This window comes from Podarcis muralis, chromosome 1 (assembly GCF_964188315.1).
Source record: "Podarcis muralis chromosome 1, rPodMur119.hap1.1, whole genome shotgun sequence".
Lineage (NCBI taxonomy): Eukaryota > Metazoa > Chordata > Lepidosauria > Squamata > Lacertidae > Podarcis > Podarcis muralis.
Window position 1 is genome coordinate 76427424 of NC_135655.1, and position 27068 is coordinate 76454491.

At 43.8% G+C, this 27068-nt stretch overlaps 2 protein-coding genes across 14 annotated transcripts in view; both read right to left on the minus strand.

Moving 5' to 3' along the window:
- Positions 1–14623, minus strand: part of CD151 (CD151 molecule (Raph blood group)) — a 41248-nt gene extending 26625 nt beyond the window's left edge. The window contains exon 1 of one of the 2 annotated variants that reach the window (XM_028734908.2): positions 14465–14623. The gene's annotated coding sequence lies outside the window, so the exon portion shown is untranslated. Of the gene's footprint in view, positions 1–14253; positions 14355–14464 lie in introns of those variants that run through there. The other variant, XM_028734918.2, reaches the window with a different exon arrangement.
- A 6726-nt stretch (positions 14624–21349) lies between these two features.
- The window catches only part of CRACR2B (calcium release activated channel regulator 2B), a 42196-nt gene continuing 36477 nt past the window's right edge, over positions 21350–27068 (minus strand). For all 12 annotated transcript variants that reach the window (XM_077931682.1, XM_077931706.1, XM_077931686.1 and 9 more), the window contains 4 exons: positions 24807–24921; positions 23898–24005; positions 23095–23171; positions 21350–21815 (listed from right to left, as the gene is read on the minus strand). In XM_077931682.1, the coding sequence (XP_077787808.1) occupies positions 21731–21815; positions 23095–23171; positions 23898–24005; positions 24807–24921 (385 nt within the window). In that variant the 3' untranslated portion in view covers positions 21350–21730. The remainder of the gene's footprint in view (positions 21816–23094; positions 23172–23897; positions 24006–24806; positions 24922–27068) is intronic.

Consider the following 27068-nt stretch of genomic DNA (forward strand, 5'->3'; position numbering starts at 1 on the left):
AAGTCAACAAAAATAGCACAAACCGAGCATTACCAACCCCAAAAGTGAAAGCTGTTTTTCGGGGGGGGGGGGAGGCTGCCTGCACATTCAGTCTGTGTTATATTTGTTTTTGGCAAGGGTGTCAATGTTTTGTCTGGTTTTCTTTTTGAGGGAAAGCATCACCATTTTTTCCTCTGTGAAATGGGTATTTTGTGATGCCAACAGCAATTTCTTCAATTTCAAATGTGTTTCTGTGCCCAAAAAGGTTTCACGTTGTGTGTGAACCTGACCAAAGGCTTAAAACTATGGTTGAAGGAGAAATAAGGTTGCCATATTTCAAAAAAAAATAGACACAAAAGTTGTTGAGCTATTTTGGAATGCATTAGGCATATCTTGCAATAAATATTTCTATTTAGGGTTGCCATACATCCAGATTTTCCAGGACATTTTGCCAATTTCCACCCGGACACTGCTTCCAACTGCAGTATTCCAGGTATGTCCAGGAAATTCCAGACATATGGCAACCCTAAGTAGAAATATTTATTGCAAGATATGCCTAATGCATTCCAGTATATAGCTTTATTGGAGGGTGTTTTTAAAAAGGATAGCAGGACAAGTAAGTCAACAGAATGTTAAAGAAAATATTTCTTCATCTATTCATCATATTCTTAACTTACCTTACCTTATAGGCAGCTCAAGCATAATTTAAACCTTTAAAACAACAATTTCAAAAACATCAAACCCCAACAAAAATGGTTAAAACAACAACAAACTAACCAATTTAATCATTCTCTGTACAGCACCCATGATCTCAAAAAAACATAGTAACAAGCCACAATAATAAATAACAATTCTAAAAAATGTGTTTACCCCCGGTCTCTGGACTTCTTTCGAATAGTAACATTTCAAAATCCTTAATAAAAATGTTAGGTAACTGTTAGTCAAGTCTTGAAACATGCATAAGGTCATATATTTATGATGAGCACTCTGCAAATTCAGTATGACTAAGAAAGTGTCTACATCAGATAACAACAGACAAAAATAACTGTTTGCAAAGACAATAGACATGTGGTTCTAAAACCCTTAAGTATCTCCACAGAGTTAAAAACAAAGCTGATAGCAGCTCTACTCGTGGACTAATATGCAGGGATGTTTAAAAATAAGCCTGCACACTTACCAACAAACAAAAGCCACAAACCACTCTTCCTTGCTCTCAAATACAAGACTAACTCATGCAAACATTATTAGGGCTTGCCTTTTAACCCATGACGGCTTTGTAAACTATTTGAATGAGCCAACAGGGAGGTGGAGGAAAAGGTCATGGAAATCTGCCCTCAATCAGAAGACCATGATTTCCCTCCCACCCAAAAAAAGTAAGATTTGCCCACATTTCTCCCTCACTTAGACTTTACTGTCCCTGTTCTACAGAGATTTCTTGAGAGATCCACAGAAAGCAAACAGTTGCCAAAGACTCCTGGTTATTATAATCTTTATCCCACAATTAATCTGTTCATCTTTAAGATGCCGTTGGACTTTTTGGTTGGTTTTTTAAAACTCTGCCAAACTGCACCTGATGACATTAGGAAGTTTGCCTGAACAAGGTCTGCATGACTTGCTCTATGAAGAGCAAATATGTTCTCTGCAGGTTTAAGACCAAATATTTGGGGAAAGACTGCTGCCATTGACAAGCACAAACCTGAACCCATCTAAATTAATTCCTCTATTATCAAGACACTTGTGGGAAAGAAAGGAACCTCAGACACAAGCCACCTGATTCTTATATGGCTTCCAATGCCTAAAATGCATGGTTCCTAGAGAGCTTAACTGGATATTAAAAAGTTTGGAAAGCAAACACACACACAAGCCCGACCAATCTTATACCAGCTTGGGAGAAATACACACTGAGCGAGAAGGAACTTTTCACATTTGTTATCCCTATGTTGCAATAGGAGGCATTCATGTGTACACACTATACCTTTAAAATGCATTTCCCCCCTCAAATAATTCTGGGCTGTAAAGTTTACACCTCATGGAGTTGCTATTCCCAGCAACCCATTAACAAACTACAGTGCCCAGAATTCTTTGAGGCAGAAAATGTGCTTCAAATGTGCTTTAAAGGTATAGTGTGTCTGTAGTTGGGAGTAAAATTACAGGGCTTTGGTTGAAAGAAATTGCCAGGGAATCATTTCCCAGGTATTCTATAAACCAGCACTAAAGGCAGTCATCACAGCGCTGCCATTGCCATGATGCAACATAACTGATGGCCATCACAGCATTGCCAGGAATAGGATCCAATTTGTCAGGGCTAGTCCTCAGCATTGACCAGCTTAGTGTAAAGTCAAAAGGTGTCAAGAGTAGCATTTGAAAAGAAGGCAGGGTTATAATTAATTTTCAGTATATTTTCTGGGTCTGAGTGGCCCAAAGTAATAGGAGTGTTAACAACATTACCCCAAAATAGGTATTGCCAAAGCTGTGTGGTGTTTTATATCACAAAATATCAAAAAGCCTCCATAAATCTTAGTTGATACTGACGTGTTCCAGTTGGGGTTCATAGTTAACCTCTCCCCACCCCACCCCAAAAAACAAATATTGTGTTATCACGTCAAAACTTACAATGATGTTTTGTGCCACAGAACCCCAGGTTTAGTGTCACTACCCACAAAAATGCCAACTAAGAGATGACAGCACAAAACCTGACACTTGTGGCACAAAACTACACAACACTTTTGTCTTCTGAAGCAATACTAGATGGGGTGGGGGGTTGGAGCTAACAATCCTTAAAGAAATGACTGTTAAGGAAGCAAGGGTGCTGGTGGAAACAATGGCACAAGGAATATCAATTTCTGGAAACCACTGGGAGTGTGCTCATGCGCTTAGGTTCTGCTTTGAGCTTCCCAGAGGCAACTGAGTGGCTACTGTTAGAACAGGATACTGGAGCAGTTGTGCAGGCTCAAAAATCTCTTCCTTCACCCTACAGACTGGCTCTGATGGAAGGTTTGCTGCATTAAGTATAATGAGCATGGTAGAAGTTAACAAGCTAAATGTGTTAAATGTGTAGCCCAGTGAGTTCAGGCGGCAAAGCGTGGGGCATGTGGGCATATTTGTAATGTGATTTCTTTTCTGGGTCACTGAGATGGTCTAGGGCTAGGCTGAGGCCTAGTTCTGAGAATTTGGATCCTGTTCCTTGGGAGTGCTGTGGTTGCCGCCAATTGTCTTCTAGAAATATAGGAAGCGGCCTTATACCAAGACAGGCCATTGGCTCATCTGGCTCAGCACTGGCAACTGGCAGCAGCTCTCCAGGATTTAATGGAGGGCTCCTTCTGTATGCTCTACCACTGAGCTATGGCTCTGGTCTCTGTGTTATCACCGGAGGCCTCAACTGTGCACCTCAGCTGCACAGATGTGGCCCTGGGTCTTCCAGTTGCTGATCTCTATTTTAAACCCACAGCTAAGGGAAAATGCATTTGGTCAGTAGAAAGGATTTTATTTCACAATCTGCAGAGTTTAAGGAGAATTATCTCTGGCCTCAACCAAGCATATTTTAGGGAACTGTTTAGCTAATGACAAAGCCTGTTTGTGTGTGTGTGGAGAGAGGGGAGAGAGAGGGAGAGAGAGAGAGAGAAAGAGAGAGAGAGAGAGAGAGAGAGAGAGAGAGAGAAGATCCTCTGTGTATTCAATAATATCATCTTACAGAGAGTGCTATAGAATCCTCAAGAGAGACAGTTGGCTCCGTTGTGTTTATATTGGGAAGTCAGCCTCCAAGACAGCTCTCTGAGGGGGTGATTGATGGAAACACCACTGCATAGAACATCATCATCTTAAATAAAGCTCCTTTCATTCTAAAAGTACTTTGCACCATTGATTTACAGGAGCCACTTCAACAGTTATTGAGATGAGAAGAACAATAAAAAAGGACTAGCGTCTTTCAGTGAAGTGTCAAGAGTGAGGCTCAGGAACAAAACCCTTTTCGATCTGGCCTAACTTTGCTAAACCCAGCCTCACTCCAGGCACTTTCACAAGGAAAGCTAATTTCTTGCAACTGAAGCCCTAATGCAGGACTGCTGTGTGCTGCTGCTGGGTAGGGAGGAAAGACAATATCAGACCACCGATTTAAGGAAGAGAGTTAAAAACAAGCTGAAATAACCTGCTGTGCATTCTGATGCAAAATGACTGTGAAAGTCAGGATATAGATTTGCATGAATTGGTAATTTCTCCCCTTCCCTCAAGTCTCATTGCCTTGGGATGGAGTGGGGAGATTTTCTGTAGTGAGGTAAAGAGAGGTGAGAGGAAGAGGGGGAGGGGGAGAAAGAAGAGGGGGGCCTCTTGCTCTGGCCCTGCCCACTTTGAGCTTCAGCCCCGCCCACCCTGACTCCAGCCCCACCCCCTTGCCCCCAGGGAATGAAGGCTTCAACATTTCCCTAGAAGCAAAGTAAATTCTGTGATAAAATAAAGGGCACTAATGATTATGCACTTAGACAGGAGTGACTTGTGGACAACTTCCGCTCTCCTTGTGTGATGCCTCTTCTAAAATAGTCAGCCTGAGAGCAGATGTTGTCCACAAATCCCTCCTGTCTGTTTTAAGTGCATAAGCATTAGTGCCCTTTATTTTGTCACAGAATTGGCTGCTTAAGAGGAAAACTGAGGAAGTGAGTCACACAACTTAGGCCTGAGCAAAAGATTAGTCTATAAATACTTCTTGAAGATACTGACAAATGGAAGGAAACAGATGATAAAGGGAGCAGATTCACTGATAAACGGGCACCTAAGAAAAATGCACATTGATGAAGAGAAATCTTGGGCATAAGAAAATTGATGGTGGATGAGTAAAGAGGCAAGAGTTCTAGAAATAAGACAGTGACTCATAACCAAAACAGGGAGACATGTAATTATTGCTTAATACACAGGATTCTGATTGTGTGATTAGGAATGTATTGACAGGGATGGAGATTTCCTTGCTAGAGTTTATGAGGACATAGCTTTCATATTCCCACCTCTTTAGAGTTGAGGTGGCTGGTGACCATGAACAGGGCCTTCTTACTTTTCACATCCCACCTTTGGAATTCACTTCCCAAAGAAACAGAGTTAGCACGTCTCCACTCTCATTTATATGGCAAGCATATTCAAAACATTTCTCTTGGGCATTTTCCTAAAGATTGCTGCCTCTAAATTGCTCCCTTTCTCTGATGTAGTCTTGGTGTGTTTGGTTCTACTGATTTTTTACAATGCATTTTTTAAAAAATATGTCAACTTTTTAACATGATTTGATAGTTTTACATGAGCCACCTTAATAAATAAATAAATAAATAAATAAATAAATAAATAATTAATAATAATAATAATAATAATAATAATAATAATAATATATTATTATTTATACCCCACCCATCTGGCTTTGTTTCCCAAGCCACTCTGGGCGGCTTCCAACAGAAGTTTAAAAATACATTACAACATCAGTCATTAAAAACTTCCCTAAACAGGGCTGCCTTCAGATGTCTTCTAAACGTCAGGTAGTTGTTTATTTCCTTGACATCTGATGGGAGGGTGTTCTACAGGGTGGGCGCCACTACCGAGAAGGCCCTCTGCCTGGTACCCTGTAACTTCGCTTCTCGCAGTGAGGGAACCGCCAGAAGGCCCTCGGCGCTGGACCTTAGTGTCTGGGTTGAACAATGGGGGTGGAGACACTCCTTGACATCAAATGATGGAAAGGCAACATAGGTGCCAACTATAGGAGGCCCAGGAGGCCTGGGGGCTCTGATGCAACTTCCAGTACAAACCGGAAGTCGCGTTGGGAGGTCTTGTGAGGACTCGGGCATGATCTCTGAGGCCCCACAAGGCCTGGGCCCCAAGTTGGCGCCCGTGAAAGTCAAGATATAAATATATTAAATAAATGTAGCAGAACCTGCTGGAAATGAGCTGCCTGGGTCCACCATTCCACGCTGGCAGAGATGGGAGCCCTTGCTTTTTAACAAGAGGAACATTTAGCACACACCAAGAGCAGGAATACACATTATCAACAGCCGTGAAACCAATGGTTTACCATAATCTGAATGGACCAGAAATGGATGCAAATGTAATTCCAGGATGTGCCACTAACTTGCAGCAGAGCCAGGGACCACTTTTTCAGCCACATTTCTGTTCCTTCCTCACAGCAAGCCATGGACAGATTTACACAAGTTTCCCTGCCCTCCATTTTGAAATCCAAGCACATTTGACACTATTAATAAATAGGAAGCCTCATTCCTATCCTTTCCAGAGGAAGGGAAGGGGACTGCTCAGAGACAGAGTGGGGGGTGCAGTATATTGCATTGTCCAACACCAGGGCTGTGATTCCATGCACACTTACTTTGGAGTAAACACTACTAAAATGAGTGGGACTTACTTCTGAATAAAGATGCAGCAGTGCCAGTGAGAGGATGGTTCTCAGTCAAGCTCCCCTCCCCGCTCTGTTGCTACAACAGCCCCAACCACCAACTAAACCAGATCCTGAAATTAATCCTCCAAGGAACCAAAATTAACAGTGCTTGTTGCTAAAAACACAAGTGCTTCCCTCTCCCTATATTCCCCACCTTCCCAGTGCCACATAGTTTTGAGAGGACCCAGCAAAATTGTTGCTCAGCTGCTTTGAAGAGCTCTCTGTATACATCAGAGGGAAATCAATGGGCAGTCCATCAACAAAAAGACAAGGGCGGTTTAAAAAGGCAGTTTATTGGCAAGCCAGACGCCAATGCTGGAGGGAAGGCACAGCAGCACCTGAACTCTGCAGCAAAACTGTGGAAAGCACATTTCTCTGAATATGGAATTGACACAGTCAGCCCAGTTCTAGTTCCCATAGCAAATCCTCTACACACCAGAGGTTTTCAACCTTTTTGAGTCCACGGCTCCCTTGACCAACTACTTTCTTTCTGTGGCACCCCTGTGAGGCTCAGAAGCCCAGTTATGTCAACCCTTGTCTGCAGAGCTGGCAGCATTTCACCCTTTTTTGAACACCCTCCCTCATGGAATATTCTCTCAGCCTCCTCTCCTGTCTCCTTGGGTGTCCTTGGGCAGCCACTGCTCCCCCGTGCTCCAAAGAGATGTGCCTCCTCATGCCGCCCCACAGGGACCTGGGCAGAGGATGCCCCCAGCCTCAGTGGCCCAACAAAGACTGGCCAAAGGTGAACATGAGGCAGCATTGGGGCTGCCACAACGAACAGCTGTGCAAGCCTTTAGAAGGCAGAAACTCAAGAGGGCATCAGAAGAGGGAGGGAAAGAAAGAAGGATAGAGGCCACTGTTGACTGTGGCACCCCTAACCATCATTCAAGGCACCCCAGGGTGCCACGGCACACTGGTTGAAAAACACTGCTCTACACTACAGCATGGCTGGCTTACCCGTCGCCCTCAGGATGTTGCTGAACTATAAAGCCCATCACCTCTGACCACTGGGCCATGCTGGTCAGGTTTGATAGGAATGTCAGTCCAGCAATATCTGGAGGACGAATTAGCCACCTCTGCTCCACCACAAAGGTAGAGGAAGCACACCCATAAAGGGATCAGTACACAGTTTACCGCACTGTTAAAATGCTTATACACAGTGGTAGCTAAATGGCTCTTTTCTTTTCTTTCTTGTTTTAAGCAGCAGGATTCTAAATAATTTCACATAAAAGAAGCACTTGCGTTGCTCCCTTTGTATTCAGCTGACATCTATCTATTGAACACAAAAGCAGTGCAGTGACTGAACAGACACTACACATTGGATGCACAGAGGTTTCATAGCAGGAACTACTGCAGGCAGCTACAGCTTGTCCATATCATCACTTTTTGTCCACAAAAGCAGCATACAGCTGTTTCTTTTTTACTTGTGCAGGATCCTGCCCTCATTTTCCCAGTAATTTGAAGCAAAATACCTTATATGTTTAAAAAGCCACGCTTTGTGGACAGACCATGTCTATCATCATACTGAATGCAATTGCACAAGTCATAGGTGCCCACTGGACATGGTCTTTTGCAACACAAATGGGGGATAAGTGACACAACTATCCCTCTCTCAAGCCTCTGCCACCTTAAAAAATGCCTTCGAGACTGAGAAAGAACATGGCCATCTTTCTCTTCCTCCACTTCCCAGCTACCCCCATGTCTCTGAAATGGGACAGGTGAACTGTATTTGAACCGAAACACAGGGGAATTTATTTCACAAAGACGAAAATAAGACTGCTCTGAGATCTACTGGGTCTCATAAGAGGAATAAGGATCTTTGCTCTCCACTGAGAATGAATGAATATACAATCAAATACAGCTAGCTGTATTTGGCAGTAACCAGCTGCATCAAATGTTAGACATACTCAAAGCAGGCACACTGAAATTAATGGGTTTAAGTTAAGAACCCACCGAAATTAAAGGCAATAATGGAGTGTGACAAATATTGGATACAACCTACCGGTAATTCTTTTTTTACTTCCAATAATATACTTTCAATAAATGTCTTAAGTTTTACCAAAGCAGACTCATTTAAATTATAAAATCATAAAATGTTTCAATAGACAACCAAACATGATGAACACTATCTTCCATTTTCTTCCAGAAATCACCAGAGGGCATAATGCATAAGACTGATATCTGACACCCAGCACCTCTAACCATCAATATGCTTGGGTTCTGCAAGGTGATATATAATCATATACACTTATGTTGACTATCCCTCAGAATCAAAGAAACAGGCTGAAAAAGGTAAATTGACTGCTTATTATGCATAACAATCCCCTTCCTATATGTCTTTATAGTGTCAAAAGGTAATGATATAGTTATTGGTCACAGGCGGAATAATTTACCCTGGTTTCTGTTACTAAGTTGAAAAAGAATCAATTCCTTTCCCATTTTTTGGAAAGAAAAAAACAACAACACTGAGGCAACACAATGCTGCTGCATCCCAGGGTAAAGTTTCCTGCTTGGCATGTACGTTTAAATGCAGGGACTCTTAACAGCCACCACTGCAAGTGGGGAAGTATGCGGGGAATGATTTCTAACTTCCCTACCCAGTTTATTCCGGAATGAACAGAACTTGTAAAAATATAGTTTTTCCTTGCAATGTATTTGAACCTGACAGTGCTTTGCTCCACCCAAGTCCTGTTTACTCCCACACCACGCTGAGCTAAGCCAAGGTAACACAGGGGTGGGGAACTTTTCTCAGTCCAAGGCCTGCATTCCATTCTGGAGAACCTTCCGAGTAATAATAATAATAATAATAATAATAATAATAATAATAATGATGATGATGATGCCAGTGGCAGGCAGTGAGAACGGAGGCAAAAGCAGGCAGAGCACTTAGTGTAAATTTTATCTTTGCACAGTAGGCCAATTTCTACACACACACAACCCCCTCTGTCCTCCATCCAGCAAGAAAAATACATTACAGTGGTACCTCGGTTCTTGAACTTAATCCATTCCAGGAGTCCGTTCAACTCCTGAAACCGTTCACAAACCAAGCCGCGGCTTCCGATCGGCTGCAGGAGCTTCCTGCACTCAAGCAGAAGCCGCGTCAGATGTTCGGCTTCCGAAAAACACTCGCAAACCGGAACACTTACTTCTGGGTTTGTGGTGTTCGGGAGCCGATTTGTTTGGGAGCCAAGCCGTTCGGGTAACAAGGTACCACTCTATCAGAGTTCAAGGTCATATTTTAAAAGATGTTTTTCTAGCCCTGGCAGGTGGGAGGGAAGGTAAGGGGTGGGTGTTGGTGCAAAAGAAGCAGAAACAAGTAGCCAAGAGACGCTTTGCCACATGTTGACTGAGGGGATGGGCTTGGGGTCTAGCAGTAGGCCATAGATTTAAGGTTCGTATTACCACTGGGAACTGTGGGCCTTTTTTCCAGCATGCAATGTTGAACTGTCTCTGCTACACTGGCTTCTCTTTAGCCATCTGTGTGGCTAGTAGCAAAGTCCAGCCTGCCCCGCAGGAGTGGCTCCCCTCAAACTGGAATTAATACTGGCTTTGTTTTCATTGCAGGAGGCCCATATGCTATTTTAGGGCAACTTCCAGCACTCTCTGTGGGAGCTGTATTCAGCAGTCCTAGGGCAGCATGTTTCCTTTAGGAACAAAAGGAAATAATGCTCCTGGGTCAGAGGACGTGGTTTTTGAGAGGATGGGCGGAGGGGGGAAGCACATTTCATGGAACAGGGCTGGTTTAAGCTGCGAAGTGTTGTGGAACAGATTGCATGGGATAGCAAATTCCAGAGGGAATCCAACTTCCCTTACACACACACACACAAGTGTGTCATTTTAAAGAAAAATCAGTTAGGGTTCGACATTTTCACGTCTAAATGGATAAGTAAAAAATTAACCTTGCACTGCTGCAGAGACAAGTGTGAGGGCCTGCTCCTGTGATTCCCCATTGCTAACACTATGAGCACCCCAAGGATGCAACTTGGCAAATGGCATGCTAGAAATGCTGGCACGAGGTGTGTGTTTACTCCATCAAGAATCCCGTTCTGTTACACAACCTTCAGAGCAGGGGGTGGAAAATCAGCTATGTTTCTTTTAAACACATGTTTTCTTTGCCAAAAGCAATTACATATTCAAAGTGAAGGCAGCTAGAATTTTAACATGGCAGGCAGTCTTTTTCTTGTGAAAACCTATTGAATTTATTCCAAGTTTGTTTGCTTTTAAAACCCACTGACATAGTCCATGCCTACTTACATTGATTTCCCACGACCCCATTAATTTTTAACTAAGTTTAATGTGAGCAAATGAAAGGCTGACAACATCACGGCAGGTTTTGAATTTTGATGACTGGTGGCGTATCCTGAAATCCAAGCGAAGTTTGGATTCAATCAGACCCTCCCACCTAAGCCAGTCTAAAGTAAATGCTTAAAGAAGCCTGGTCACAATGTGTGTCAAGCCTGTAAATCGCCATTCAACTATAGTGACTCAGAATCACCTGCAGCCAACCAGACATTTTTAATATATAAATGGGAAGGGAGTATGCCCTTTCTTTTCTTTCAGCTGATCAATTGCCACTAACAAAGGCATAAAGGGAAGGGTACAAGCCAATAATAAAAGTATGTGCAAGCTAATTTGCACATTTGAAATATATGCCTGTTCATATTTGGAATCTCCACACACTTTCTTCCATTGCCACAAGAGGCTGAATCCACAGAGGTAAGGAACTGAGAATGGTATAAAATGGGAAGACTACAGAAGTGAACCTAAAAAGATGAGGACCAGAGAATGAGAGATGAACTCCTTTAGTTGGCCCACCCACTAACACTTGGGACAAAGCCTCCAGGTCAGCAAGGTGCAGACATTCCCAGTCTAGGAAAATGTGCTCTCTATGTATCCACATTTCAACCTGGGGAATGGTCCAAGTTAGGCCTAGACCAGTTGCAATCCTATGCATATTTACACAAGAGCAGGTTCCTCTGAAATAAGTTGGGGCATACTTTGTAGAAAAAGATTGTAGTTTAATGATTAATCAGTTAGGCTTGCTTCCACCCAGTAAATGTGATAGATTCAGGCCACAGCTAACTCTGCATGGCACCAAGGCTACACATAGACTAGCTCTCCTAAACTCACAGAGGAAGCCTGTGCCACCCAAAGCAAGATGATGTGTCTAACCTTTAAAAATAAATAAAACAGTGTTATTCTTTCACAACCTCTTTCACAAAGAGATGTATGTTTTGGTCTGGAAATTAACATGCTCTCCAGACATCTCTCACCTTAGAACCCTTGCCCCAATGCAAGACCCAGAATCTGATTCATTACAGTATTTCACTCTAAACTCAGGTAAACTTGACTTTCTTATGGCCTGCATTGTTTAAAAAATGGACTTTGCTCCTTTAAGGCTCGGTTCCAGCCCTTGACAGTCAATGCCAGGAAATTCCACTGCAGCCTGCAGCTTTTTGCCTTTGTTTGTTCTAAGATCCTAGATACAGTTGCCCAGAACTGCCTACAGGTCCAACTGCCCTTTGCAGTCCTCTCTTCTTTTTTCATTTTCCCCTCACAGTTGCCTGAGCCACACCATTTGCCCCTTTCCCTGCTAGGCCACAACCCTCTCCTTTCCTCCATCATGGCCCGCACACACATACAAACACGCAGATAAACACATACCCTCCTCAGTCAACTGAGGATCGAAACAAATGATACAACTGCAAGAAGCATATGCCCTGCCCCACCCCAGAGCGTGCAAGATTGTACAATCCATTAGATAATTAAGAGGGGCAGCTTCCTGGATGCCCTAGCCAGCCTGGCACTGTGGTGTAATGCAGCACTTCAAGAAAAAGCTCCTTTTACTATAATGTCTTCCCATTATTGAGGAGGGAGGGTGTGTCCGCAAGAATGAAAGGAAACAGCATTAGTTGCTTCTGGAGCCCAAAGGGGGCTCTCAAAGGCCTGTATCAGGGGAGGTCACTCTCCAGATACTGTTGGATTACAATGTCCATCATTCTCAGGCATCAGTTGGGGCTGATGGAAGTTAGGAGCCCAACATCTGAAGGGCTGCAGGTTCCTCAACTTTGTTCTACACCATTCACATTTACAGTTCTTTAGAAAATGTAGTGAAATATAGTTCCCAGAAATATCATGGGAGGAAGTGAACAAGTGCTTTATCATTGCCTGCTTCCGCTGCTACATGTGTAGGGGCAACCTGCATCACGCCTCAGAAAAGATGCATACCAACTATTTCTGCATTTGTCTCACTGCAGAGAAAGATATGCAAGTACCTTCTTCCCACGTTATGGTGGTAATATGGCTCACTCATGCTTCCTCATCATGAGCAGAACTGCCTTCAGAAGTCAAGAGTAGTCAGACAGGTGCAGAGCTAAAACAGAGGCAGATCATATGGAGCCCCTGCAAAGTTTTCTTGCATGTTCAATACTGAACTTAACTTGCTGGTGATGGGTTCTGAAACAAAACTTTCGCCCCTGAGAAACACTTCAAGATAAAGGGCCTTATGCAATCCCTACTGTAATCCAGTAAATCACACTGAATAGTAAAATATATTCGATTTTTTAAATCTGACATTTCATGTACATTTAAATTTTTTTAAAAAAGTTAGGCAGCAAATGAAATGATGCATTAAACAGATTTAAAAGTAGCATAGAGAGCCATCTCTCTGGAATACATATTCATTTCTTTTCTGCCCTGCTATGTACTCGACTCCAACTGGTTTTTGCCAAATGTGCATATATATGGTGGGCAATGATGGGTGAAGTCTCTGAAATCTCTCACCTGTACTCAATGTTATTCCACCCAAGCAAAATCATTTCCAGCTGACTGTTTGCCCCAACCTTGTTGACCTAAGTAAGGCTTGGATTCCCAATGGCTGAGCCCTTAATCCAGGCACTGGATGAACCAAAAACCCCACAGCACAGGAAATGAACTCTTTGAAGGTGTGCCTACGCAGTTAAGCCTAAAGTCCAGATAGCAAAAACTTCCCTCAGAAGCCATATACTTTTAGACTGTTTCCCACATTTTCTTCACTATTATCACAGCTATCCAGAAGGAGGAAGGGTCCAGATTAGGCAGATTGAAACTGACTGTGTTGCAGAATCCTGCTGTACAGAAGTTCATTCTTTTCATATGTTTTCCCTTAACTATTGTGATGGCCAGGATGTAGGCAGAAAGTTTTTTGATTTTAAACAGAAAGAAAACATTTAAGTGTATATAAGCCCACTGTATCCTTTAGGTTTCATGCTAAAGAAACATCAAGAGACTAGTCTGAATTTTTAGTCAGAACTGTTTGGGTCCCTTAGTTGGCATTTCCAGCTTGCCCTTTTAATCTTGTGGCTCGTTCTGTTTTTGTTTCACTGCATTTATAAATGGTTGTCACACTTTCTGCACTCCACACCCTTGGATTCGCATGATGAAGGGGTGGTTAAGAAAAATGTTATGAAATAAACGGAAAAAATGCGGTCTTGAGAGAGGAATTTGAGCCACCCATGCGTTTCAAAGCAAGAGGAACTCTACCCTCTGCTCTCTCCCCCTCACACACCAAGTTCGAGCTCACTCCCTCGGAGATCAAAACAACATTCACCTTCGTGGGCCTCGTACCTTCTTCTCCCCGCGCCGCCCTTTGCAAGCCTGACCCCAACCGAGGGGCCCCTTTCGGCGCTCCTGCACCGCCCACCCTCCTCCTCGAAGCAAAAGGCATCTTGGCTTCCCAAGACCTGCGCAATGAGGAAGAGAAGTCTCCCATCCCTCGCACTCTCACCGAAGCTGCTTTCACTAACTTTGCGGGCCTCGCGCGCCCACATTTGCTCCCCTCCTCCTCGCTCAACTCCAGGAAGATTCAAACCCGCCCAAACAACCTTGCAAAAGCAAGCCCGCTTTCCTTGCTCCCGGCTTCAAGGCCAGAGCGCGAGGGTTGCCTTTGTTGCCGCTCCAGGTGGATGGATTTCCGCCGCCGCCCGCCTCCCCTCCCCTCTTTCTGGCCACTTGCTTGCTTCCCTTCCCTTACACGCAAGCAACCTCGTGCGCGCACGATCCAACAAACCCCCGGGCCCCAGAGCCGGCGCAGACCTTTTTCCTCGCGATGACGGTGGTCTTCTCTGTTCTGGGCGAGAATCCGTTTCCAGACAGCGCGGCGAGCGAGAATGCAAAGCAAGCCGCTACTACTCCGCAGACCCCTCCCAGTTCTCGGCCCCTGCGGCTAATGGAATATTTTTAACTGTTTGAATAAACTCTGATCTTTCTCTGCGACGAGTCTGGGACGCCTAGCGGGAGAAGGCGATCATTGCCCTTCAGTTAGGCGGGGCAGAGAAAGTTTGAATCCTAGTCCTCAATCAGGACTAGGATTGTAGGAGCGACGATTCTGAATGGAGGCGGATTATTCCTATACTGGATTCCCCAAGGGCGTGGCCATGTCGATTATTTTTTAAATTGCTTTCTAAACCCATCTCTTTAGGGTGCATATACCCTCCCAAGGTGAGTTACAGCACCTCACATGAAACACAACATTTAAATTCTAACATTTAAAATAGCAGTAAAAACATTAAAGCAGACAAAAAAAAATGTGGCAAAACCATAAAATCACACAAATGCTCACTGGAATTCGTGTGGAACAGAAGGGATGGTACCATTATTTTAAATTACTAGAGGCTGCAATCCCATGCAGCTTTAAGGCACGTCCAACTCTCATTGATTTTGAAGAGGTTGCACCAAGGTTAGGAAATTCTTTGATCTGCAAAATTGCGCCAGACAATCGCCATTGATTACGAGTACAGTAAAATATGCAAGTCTTAAACCATATATTGTTTGAGGACTACAATTAACCTTCTTCCTTGTGATGCTTCTGTTGCTGCAGGTATGTATTTTCTCAGCACATAAACCACACTATTTCGTCCATGGTAAAATGCAACTTCTGTTTCCCTTTCTATCAGGATCCTGCCCACTGTGATCAATATGCTTACACATGTGTGTATGGTCTGGTTTGTACATTCAACAGAGTCAATTGGCAAAGCTTTTCCTGAATTGAGACACTTGTGAGTTTCTTCTATAAAGTTTCAATCACAAAGTGGCTAACACCTTCCAAAGTTTTATACAGTACTCTTCAACCAACTACAACAAAGATTCCCGAGGCACCTTAAAACTAGCACATTTCACATAAGCTTTCTCAAAGTAGAAGAGTTTTCTCCATCAGATGTTGGAGTCAAATGGCAATGGAATGCAAAAAGTACACTCTGTAACAAGAGCTTGAGATAAGCAAATCAGGCTTCACAGCAGCAGGAGCCGAAAACCATTGTCTCGATTCAGACCCAAATTAATAGAACAGAACTTATTGATAAGTTGTAATTCAGCAATTTCACATTGGATCCTCCTTCCAAAGTTTAATTTCTTTGTGGGAGGCCATCTTAAGGATAGTAGCAGTGTGTCCTGACAGGTTGAAATATTTGCCTGCTGGTTTCTAAATATTGTCATTTCTGATGTCATATTTTTGTTTAGGAGACTTAGAGTGCACCTATAGTACCTTTAATGTATTTTATGTTCAATCCCCCCCTAGAGTCTTAGGCAGAATTGTGCGTAAAATGTACTTAAAATACATTTTACATACCGTATTTTTGGTACCATTTCCCCATAGACTCTAAGAAGCGAATCTATCTTAAAATATGTAAAATACACGTGCAAGAAATTCCCACTGAGAGTGACAGCACATCGTCAAGACTCCCTGTGAGATTTGCTGTACTGATTTCAACAGGCGTTGCAGTAGGCGTCCCAAAGCAGTAGCGAGTCGCTATTTTCTTAATGTTCACATTTCTTTTTTTTAAAAAAAAAAATCACAGTTGTAATCGGAAACACCTAGAAGGCACCAGGTTGTTGTTGTTTAGTCGTTTAGTCGTGTCCAACTCTTTGTAACCCCATGGACCAGAGCACGCCAGGCACCTCTGTCCTCCACTGCCTCCTGCACCAGGTTAGGAAAGAATAAGCAACTAACTGTGGAAGCGCCATAATTTTGGGTGCATTAATACACATGCACATTCCAGCACTTGCTTCATTTTAGTCCTTAATCCTCTGGCTTCCAGCAACAGATGATCTACTGGTATAAGTGTGTTGTAATAAATCACTAATGACTATTGAGCCTATGTATTTGTCTCACTGACTCCCCTACTTCAATACTGTGTCTCCTATAACAATACTGTCGGGCACTAGGCATGACGGGATGTGATAGTCATAGAAAAAACATTTCCCCTGCTAAAAGCATCTCTTTTTAGAATTGGAAGTGAGTCATCATTTTCCTATTTAATATTGTCCAGAGGGAATGTATTTTCAGTGCATTATTGTAAATAAAGCCTGAGCGCCAAACTGGATATGACTTAAATGCCTCTGCTTGGAATGGAAAAGTTCAGTTGATCAAAATTCACTGAACTAATTCAAAAGTCTCTGAACTAAACCTAAAGTACTTCCCATAATTGCTAAGTGATCTAAATATGAATTACCGTAGATGCATTCTGGGGTGGAACTTAGAACATTTTTTAGTTCATTTTCCAGTTTATTCTCTCCTCCCCCTGACAGGAGGCCCAGCCTCTTAGCTTTCTTTCTTTCTTTTTTAAAGGAAGTCAGTCTGATATCTGTCAGTATCTAACTGGCAACATCTAAATCTATCTATAGTGCTTAGTTTTAGTTTAATTTAAATGCCATTTCCCCACCATGTACTGTTCCCAATTTGTAATGTTGCATACACACCTTAAAATCAACACTTGATTTTGCAGTTATCGGTTATGAAAATGTTTTATGTGACCCAGGATTAACGACCTTTTGTGTGCTATCAGTCCTATCATTAGGCAAATTGAAGCGATTGCCTCAGGAAGCAGATTTTGGGTGCCACAAAAAGGGCAGGAAAAATATTTTATTTTTTGTTATTGTGTTGTTACTCCCAGGGAAAGGCATTTGAGGGATTTTCTTCCTCTGGTGCAAAAATATGCTGGTAAGTCTTGGGTGCTTGACTCAGGGTGAGCATGGTGCTTACTGTTCTGCCTCAGGCAGCAAAATGTCTTACACCAGCCCTGGTTGTTAAATGCGCCATCTCTACTGACAGTGAAAGAGGAGAGATCAAATCTATGTGAGGTAATTCTTAGTGTAACACTTCCTTTTTTGGAAGCGATGAAAGAGTCAGGAGGGGTGGGGGACACATTACCTGTACTGAGAGTCACAAATTCCATTTCCCTTAGTGCCAGGCTTCCAAACACCTGACAGAATTATTTGAGGGGGGGGGGGGACATGCCTCACCCTTGTACAGTACAGCTGCTTGACTCAGAAAGCTTTTGGTCTACCTCAGAGCTCCTTAGGAAATGTAAGAACAACGCTGGACCAACTTCACAGGAATCTGAGTCATTTCTGAGGGAAAACTGAAACTCTTTTTTTACATGGCAAATCAAAGGAGCAGCTTCTGCTTTCACCTCCACTCCTCCCCCCCCCCTCCAACCTCCGCAATGCATGCAACACATTTACAAACAGGGCAGATTTGAGGAAATATCTGTCAGCCAATACTGTATAAGCAGATGCTCTTAAAACCAAGACTGAAATGTTAATAGCTAATGCTCTAAGTAACTTTCCCAAATATAAATCTCAGCTACAAGTGATAGGGTGTTTTTTTCAAAGAGAGCTTTCCCAGCACTTATACTCTAGGTGCATGAAATACTTCATTCTGCACTGGTTCCTGCCAGTTCATGACTGACATGGATCAGCCTGGGCTGTGAAGATTGTATTGCTGAGATCCTCTTCTGCATTGTATTATTTATATGGTTGATTATTACAGGGATAGGAAACCTAACAAATGGGGTCCAAATGCTTCTTTATTGGACACCTGCTTCTTCAGGACATGCTCCCCCCCCAGCTTTGCACCCCAAGTGTTCTTGCTGCCGTCCCGGACTCTGCTTTCATCATCTGAGGCCCTTCTTCATATACCTTCGCCGTATGAGGGTGGCAACATGAGAACAGGCCTTTTCTGTATTGGCTCCCCGTTTGTGGAATGCTCTCCCCAAGGTGGTTTGCCTAGCGCCTTCATTATATAATTTTAAGCGCCAGGCAAAAATATTCCTCTTCAACCAGGCCTTTGGCTGATTAATATGCTACAGCCTTTTAAATGTGTCTGTGGGAAGGGGGGTATTGTTTTCCTGTTTTGTTTCATTTACTTGTTTTTATCCTGCATTTTATTCTGTGAACCACCCTGGGATTTTATGAAGAACAGTATATAAATTTAATAAATAATACAGTAAATAAATAAGAATGTGTCTTTAGCCTCTCATTTCTCTGGAAGGAAGACAGAGAGGATTGTGTGTAGAAACAAATTTACTGCACAAAATTAATACCTGACATTTGCTGCTCCTCCTACTTTTGCCTCTGGCCCCACCCATCTCTGGCATGCAGCACTTGAAAGGTTGTCCAAAATGGCTGAAAAAGTCTCCCCATCCCACTTCTGGTTCTTTGCACGTATATCTTCTTTTCTCCAAGGACCTCCAAGCATGCGTGGTTCTCTCTCCTTTCTCCCTTTTATTTCCACAAAAGCCTGTGAGGGAGGGTTAGGCAAGTGACTCATCCGAGGGAGGAAAGGCCTAACTTTCCCCAATAAGGGGTGGCATGCATTCTGGTTGCTCCCATGCCCCCTCCATGCTGCTCCAGGGGGTTAGGGAACCACCTGAAGAGATTTGGGGGCTCACAGAGGGAGAACGTCCCATTGAACAGGCAGAAGGAGCCCTTGTACCAATGGGACAAAGTGGCTGGGTACAACTCACGTGCTCTCCTTCACATGGGTGGTGAGGGTGCCATCACTGTCATTAGCCTGGGTGGGTACAATCAAGGGTGCCAACTTGAATAAAATATGGGGGAGGGGCACAGGTAAGCCCCGCCCTGCGTAATCACATGACGCGAGGCACGCACACCATTTGAATGGCGATGCTCATCAACTGGGGGGGGGGCAGCCTCCTCAAATATTTTATTGGGGGCAAAGACCCCTCGGCCCCTAGCAGTTGCCTCCCATGGGTACAATATACTAAAAAACTCTCCGTCCTTCCTTGGACACTCTAGTAGGGCCTGCTGTGTGAAGAAATTGCACATGTATTGGGCTTTAAGCTATTTCTATGCTGCCTTGATTTTTATTTAAGAGAACTTGATGCCATACATAAAATTAGGCATATTAAAACAGGGTAGGGTGCACAGTCCACTGGATTACCGTAATCAATTAATTTTGCCCTAAATGCAGTCACATTGTAAAGTGTGTGGAGCAGCCTTCGCTAACCTGCTGTCCTGGAGCATTTTTGAACTACAACTCCCGTCAGCCTCTGCCAGCGCTGGTGGAGGGCCCCAGACTGGCAAAGGAATAGGCACCTGAATTTCCCTTTAAGGCCTTCACACATTCCAAATATATCATCACGCCTTTGCTGACATCTTGGATAGCTGTTGTTGTTATGACACAGCACCACCGTGTGTTCACTTGAATGAACAGCAAGTAAGGGCCTCCAATCTATAATGTGTGTATATACAGCAGCATGTCAAGAACAGAAACTACCTCAAGGGGATTTCATTCTGCTTAGGCGCGGGGGGCGGGGGGGCCCTCTTCACTTCACCCATGGGCATAGACCCTAGAAAAAGTAAAACAATAGGAATACTTAACTGACCAATCACATCAGTTCAGCCCCCCCTAACAAAGTCCTGCCCCCCCTCTAACAAAAATCCTGACTATACCCATGACCCCACCCACCCTCCAGAGAACAGTGCTGCAGTAAACAATGCATGGAAGAGCTTCCTCGTTTACACACAGCTATCTTTAAATCCAATTGGATTATTGCATGTTTATCACAATACTGCATTAATTGAAATGTTTCCAAATAACAGACAGAACTAAGGGCTGATTTTGCTAACTCTAGAGCCCCATTTTGCTTAGATCTATAGCTTTGGTCAAGCCTTGGTAGCAACTGAATTAAGTAAAATGGTATTATTCCTGGTCCGCCTGTTGTGTATACATTTCCATTCCTTCACTGCTCTTTATCAGTAATATTGGGGAATCTTTGACCAGCTTAAACAGACGTAACACATTTACAATACTATCAGGATGGGGAGTCAGTGGCAACACAGCCAGATGGGTGGGGTATCAATAATTAAAAAAATATTTTTATTTTTACTATGTTGCGGGAGTTCCAGTTCCCATCACCCCTGACCTTTGGCCAGGCTGGCTGGGTTGGTGTTAGTTGGGGTGCAATGACGTCTGGAGGGTACCAGATTCCCCATCACTAGTGTATGCTTTTGTGGACTCAAGCACCCTTTGTTGGGTGTATGAAGTGAAATCTTAAATAAATAAATGAGGAAAATGTAGGGTGGAAGTTGAACAGCAGTGAGCTGCAAACCGCAGTCGGTGAGAATTACAGCTTAAACACAACAGGCACACACAGCGGAGTGGTGATAATTACTGAGATGATTGCATTAACACATGTAGCTGGGCAGGAAATACACAGGTATCCTATTGGTAAGCTCCCACAGGAGGTAGCGATGGCTACCAACTTGGATGGCTTTAAAAAAGAATTTGGCAAATTAATAGAGAATAAGGCATCTATGGCTACTAGCCATGATGGCTAGGTTCTACCTCCACGGTCAAAGGCATTATGCCACTGCATACCAGTTGCTGCAATCCCATGTGGGCAGAGTGCTGTTGTACTCATGCCCTGCCTGGATGTTTTCCCCGGGGGTCTGTCTAGTTGGTCACTGTGAGAACAGCATGCCTCACCAGACCTGATCCAGGAAGGCTCTTCTCATGTTCCTGAGCTCATGACTTACAATCATCTCCAGAGGTAGCCCTGCCATGCAGGAGGGAAGTGCTTCAGGCAGAACCGGGAAGAGAAGGGAAGATGAAGGCAAGGAATTGATGCTTTTGGTGCAGTGAGACTATAGCAGAAAGCTGGTACCACTCCACTCCAGTCAAGTCATTATCACTTTATTGTTGAACGACTCCATTGCAATAACTTACACTTGCATAACTCACATTGTTTCTGAGTGTAGTCTTGAGACCCTGTGAAGTAGCTTGAATGGTTTTATAGGTAAGCCAATAATGCTGGATCTATGAGCTGTGATTTGAAGCACTTCCCTGAAGCATTGCGGAAAAAGCAGGAGCGATTTGCAGCTGCAAAAGATGTCATGTCACTTTGATACAGCACTCTTTTCTTTCTTTCTTTTTTTTAAAAAAAGATCTTGACTCTTCCTTCAGTTCAATCACAGTTATCCCTATCTTCTTGCAGGGAGGCAGCCAACTCTGTGCTTTAGGCTGTTCTTTATTTTCTAACATATCCCTGAACGATTCTGTTACAAACAGCATCCCTTCCTCTTGTTGTACTCCTCCAGGTGCAATGCCTGCTCTCTCTGCTTGTCCTCATGTGCTGTCAACAGTCTGCAACACACACAAAATAGGAGGTCAGCACAGAAGAGAAGGAGTAAAGTAAGAGACGGGCAAATCTTGGCACTAATCTCAAATTGAGGGGGGAAGAAGCATACATTATCTCAGCATGAATTTGTTTGGACTGCACATCATCTTGAATTCAAGTATTCTCAAACTGGCTTATGATTTAATATGTGATATCTGCTGAGAGAAACTGACCTTTCTGGGGAATCTGCAAGTTAACCCAACAGGCAGAGCTGGCTCAGCCAGTAGACAGGGTGAGGGTGCTACCTCAGGCAGCAGACGCCCCCTGAGGCAACACTCCATCCCCCCCATGCACCCTGCCTGCCCTGCCGCCTCTGCCAGCAGCAGAGAAGTGCTTCCGCCATCAGTGTCGATTTCAGACAAGTTTGAGTCCATTTCTGGCAAGATCTTGCCTGAAAACACGCAAGATCTTGTGGAGTATATAAGACCTCACACGATTTCCGGTGAGATCTCACTGAATCAGCACCAATGGTGCTGCTGCTTCTCCACTAGTGCCAGATGTGGTAGGGTATGCAGTGGCAGCAGAGTGGGCTGTGCAGGCAATGGCGGCGGCAGCTGGTATCGTGGTGGGAGTGGCAGCAGCGGCAGGGGAAGGCAGCACTTTCAACAGAACAGATCTCCAGCATAGATCTGCTCCTGTCAGGAACTCCCAAGACAAAAACAAGAGACAGAACCTTAGCAAAGAAATAAGAACTTATGTAATCATTACATTGGCAATAGACCTCCCCCACAAACCTTCCATTCCCCAAACACTAAAATGAAGTGCTAACATTCTGCCTTGTGAGATTGTGGTGGTGAAGCTCTATGGCAGGAGTTGTTAACCTGAAGGCCTCTAGATGTTACTGGACCCCCATCTCCCATTGTTCCTGACCATTGGCCATGCTGGGACTGGGGCTGATGGGATCCACCAGCATCTTGAGAGCCACATGTTCCCCAGCCCTGCTGTATGGTATCTGAGCATCTTGCAGTCTTTAATATATAATCCTACAGAGTATCCACCCTGTGACAAATGGAGTTTAACTAACATTTGCAGTGTGGCAGTGCTCAAAGCACACCAGGCAACTGCAAAACATGGAGGAAGAAATTATCTCCACCCACTGGACTCTTACTGTTTAACTGGAACCAACACACTGCTATGTTTTGTCATCAGTTGCTATTTAACCAGGACCAAGTCTAGCAACTTTGCTGCAACTGGATGAGTGGCTTCTGCTCTTTTTCCAGTTTTATGGGAACTGTTTGCACAGACCTTGCCATGTGCAGCATGGGTTCCTGAATGTTATAGCCAGTCCTTGCACTGCACTCATAGAAGACAGCTTTATATTCCTGCAAAAAGAGGGAAAGAAGGCAGAAAGTAACTTCAATCAACAATTGTCAGAATCTGCCACTGGAATCACATTTCCCCCCTTTCTTGCTACACCCATTAATATATTCAAGGTTTACCTTCATGAACACTGAAGATACTCTGTCTTCCTAAAGGTTTCTTGCTTTCTAATTCTCAATGAGGTACCTAATTTATGTGAGTCAAAGCTCACTCACATTGAGTTCTTTTCGGTGGGGGCCATTCACAAAACCTTCAAAAGTCCAAGGTAACATCCTAAGGTTTGAATAAGTTTACTGGAAGAATGTTTGCGCAGGAATGCTTGAGGCACAGAGGAAATTCACACATATCCCTGAGCAGCATGAATTTTCCTCCAGGTCCCTACTTCTCAAATAGCAGATTCTCATACTGTACTGTTATATCTGTAAAACCCATTCATTTACCTCCCGGTGTCACCAACGCTTAACTCTAAACAGGTTTACTCTGAGATTGCAAGGAGACTGGCTTCCAAAGTGATGCCTTATGATCAACTTTTCCCAAGGCAGATCCTCTACTTTGAAATATTCATTCACTTCCTTCTGTATAGAACCATCCTAGAAAATATTTTCATGCTCAGAACAACTCCCTTAAGTATTTCCAAATATTATCATCAGTTATGGAAGATGCCATAAAGTTTGTTAGCAGTGAAGGAGATTGGTGTAAGGAGGAAAGGGAGATACAGAGAACCAGACCTTTGCCAGCCTTTCCCCCTCAGCCCTGGGGACTTTGGGTTCCTCTTTGTCTGCTGTATCCATTTTGTTTCCAACAAGAAATATCACTGCACCATCTTCAATTCCATCCTGAAGAAAAGAAGCCATAAGACATTGCTCAATGAAGCGTGTGCTCATAATTAAGGAGAGAGAGGCTAATTCCTACACTCGAGTATAAGGGTACTTAGAGAACACCTGACCGTTTTCAGTTTAGACAATAGCTAAGCAAAGTTCTAGAACCTAGTTAAATGGTGATCCATAAAGATTATGATTATTAGAATAACTTACATAGTGCCTTTCATTTTGAGAAGAAATATTAAGGTGGTTCAATCCGATTTGTGCTCTTAGGGATCTGAATAATTTTCATGTTCTGAATAAGGGACATTGGGGATAAACCTATCATATTTTTTATTTAAAGAAGAGTCAAGTTAATGCTTTGCCTCAATATTTTTTGGCATGCTTCAACTATAATTAAAGTCAATACTTGAGTATTGTTAAGGTTAGGCTACCTGCCAAGCAGAAAAGGCTCAATTTAAGGAAAGATTATTTTGCTAGCACCCTTCTCTTTCTCTATTAGCTCTCTCCTTTACTAAGGTTAGAGCCAACAGGGATTCCTCCTCAACCTTTCTCCAGATAGACGAATAGGCTAACTGCACAGCCACACATGCTCCCTCTGCCCTAAAGCTCCACAAGATTTCTAGCTCTCATCACCACAAGTTTGTTGCCCTGTTATCAAGACTCCTTGAGCCAAGGTGTTGCTTTAAGGAGGACCATGGCTTGAATGGGGTGTGTCCACACACAGACACCATTTGCTAGTACCGCAGTATAAAAAAAAGAGGTATGGACAGTAAAGACCAAGTTATCTGTGCTCCCTTCCAAGTTTATTCTGACCTGGATACAACTCATCCAGTTTCGGACCGCCATGAAGGAGCACTCTGCTGTGACATCATACATGACCAGGATGCCATCCACTCTTCGAAAATACTGCTTGGTAATACTCTGGAATCTAATGCCAAACAAAATATGAGAACCTTAAATGCATTCGTATCTTGGCAGACATTCCACTACTCCTAACCGGACCTAGATTTGGACTCCCTCTGTGTGGCCTTCTTATTGCTAACAGCTCAAAACAGAGGCCTGCCTCCACTTACAAAATGGTGTGTGGAGCACATTCCAGACATTTCCTTTGGAAGGCTGAGACCATAGAAGCAGCCTGGAAGAATCAAGGATTTCCAACTGGGTAAGGTATTGGGTTACATGTTGACAACAGCTTCCCAAGCAGTGCTTGTGCCAAAACAGGAGGTATCACAAAGGAAAAGTTTTGAGAGGGGCCATAACCCAATAGCGGAGTGTGCTCTTTGCAGGGAGAAGTTCCTAGGTTCAATTTCTGGCATGTTTCATTTCATTTCCTTTTAAAGAGCAGATATCTACTTGAAACTCTGGGGAGCTACTGCCAGTCAAGAGTAGACCAGGAGCCCCCAATGTGATGACTGAGCGCATCTACAATAACCCTTTCCCCGATTGAAATTAGACTTGAAGACGGCATTTGATTGCAGCCAATATAATAGGTTGTGGTGTGTGCCCACAAAAGTTTCTCCAGTTTGAAATGTTCCCAGAGGTTGAAAAAAGGTTGGCAACTCCTGCCATAGGCAATACTCAGCTAGCTATGCAAACAGTGTGTCCTGGCAAAAGGCAGCTTCCTATGTACTGTACCTCCTAGCACTGAGGTTTGGCACCACTGCAGTTGGTCTTGTGCAACAGTTGCTGTGTCATCTGGACTGATCCTGCTGCTTCTCTCCCCCCTCCCACCAGCAGCAAAGAGCACAAGGAACGGCACAGTCCTAAGGGGCTTGGATAGAAACCAGGAGCACAATTTTAGCAAGCCTCTCATCAGTGGAAGTACTACAGCCACTGGCATGACTGTCATAAAACACCCTTAACTTGGAAGAGGTGCACCCATAAGAAGAAGGACCCTTGTGTCCACTTTGGAGATAGAGAAGATTCTGCTTTAAAACAAGGGTGGAGAATGCAGGTTTTAAAACGGAAAGACTGTCTCAATGGCACGAACCTGCATTTGACACTCATTGTCATCTCTCAAACATCAAGGTTGTTTTTCTTCCTGGCTTATTCCTGTCTTGCTGAATCACAGCAGCAGCTAATGAGTCTCCACAGAGTTTTACACTGCAGCGGATAGCTGCAAAACTAATGTAAATATTCCTCTACACACATTTTTGAGCAGGGTCGCTGCTCTCCCTTTAAATAATTATTTAGTTGAAAGGTAGGATATAGCCACCTAGGCAAAGAAGGGTCTGGATGTTGACCCAGGTTGTCCCCATTGCATTTCCTGTAGAGTTGTGTGTCTCTACTCCTCCCCCTTCTCTCAGCTGCTTAGAGTGTGCCATTTCAGAAAAGTAGGTGGAAGGATACACGTTGAATTCTAACCCCCTCCCCCCACAAAAAAATCTCACAGCAAGTAGAAAGTTAGCACGCGAGCGAGAAAGGAGGCTAGAGTATGGTTACCAGATTTTTTTCAATGAATCCAGGGACACTTTTTTTTTATTTTTTTTGAAGCTGAGTAGCAACAACAAGGAGTCAGTAGTGGGGATGGCGAGGCAAAAGACCCTGGGCCCAAGCACACCTGCATATTGTATAAAGGTGCAAAGCCCTTCTTTCGCACCCTGTGAAACATAAATGCGCAGAGTTTTTAAAAAACTGGGCAACGGCCAGCCGCCCACAACTCCCAAGCCTCCATCAGTCAAAACAAAGGGGGAAGGGGGAAGGAGATCTGTACCGTTGGACGTCCCCGGTTCTCCTTCAGCAGTGGCGGTGGCAGTCAGCAGCCCGGAGCCAGCCTGGTAGCGCAGTTGGGCTCTGGCTGTCTTCAGGAGCTGCTCGCTGCCATGGCGCCCACCATTTTTCCTCGCCTGAAGTCCCCATATGATGTGTTGCGCACAAGACAGATCATATGGGGACTTCCAGAGAGGAAAAATGGAGAGCGCCGTAGCAGTGAGCAGCTCCTGAAGCCAGCCGGAGCCAACTGCGCTACCAGGCTGGCTCCAGGCTGCTGAGGCTGCTGCTGTCACGTTTCCCGGGGACAGATTTGCAAACCCTAGGCTAGAGGGCTTGTCCAAACATGACAAACAACTGTGTATA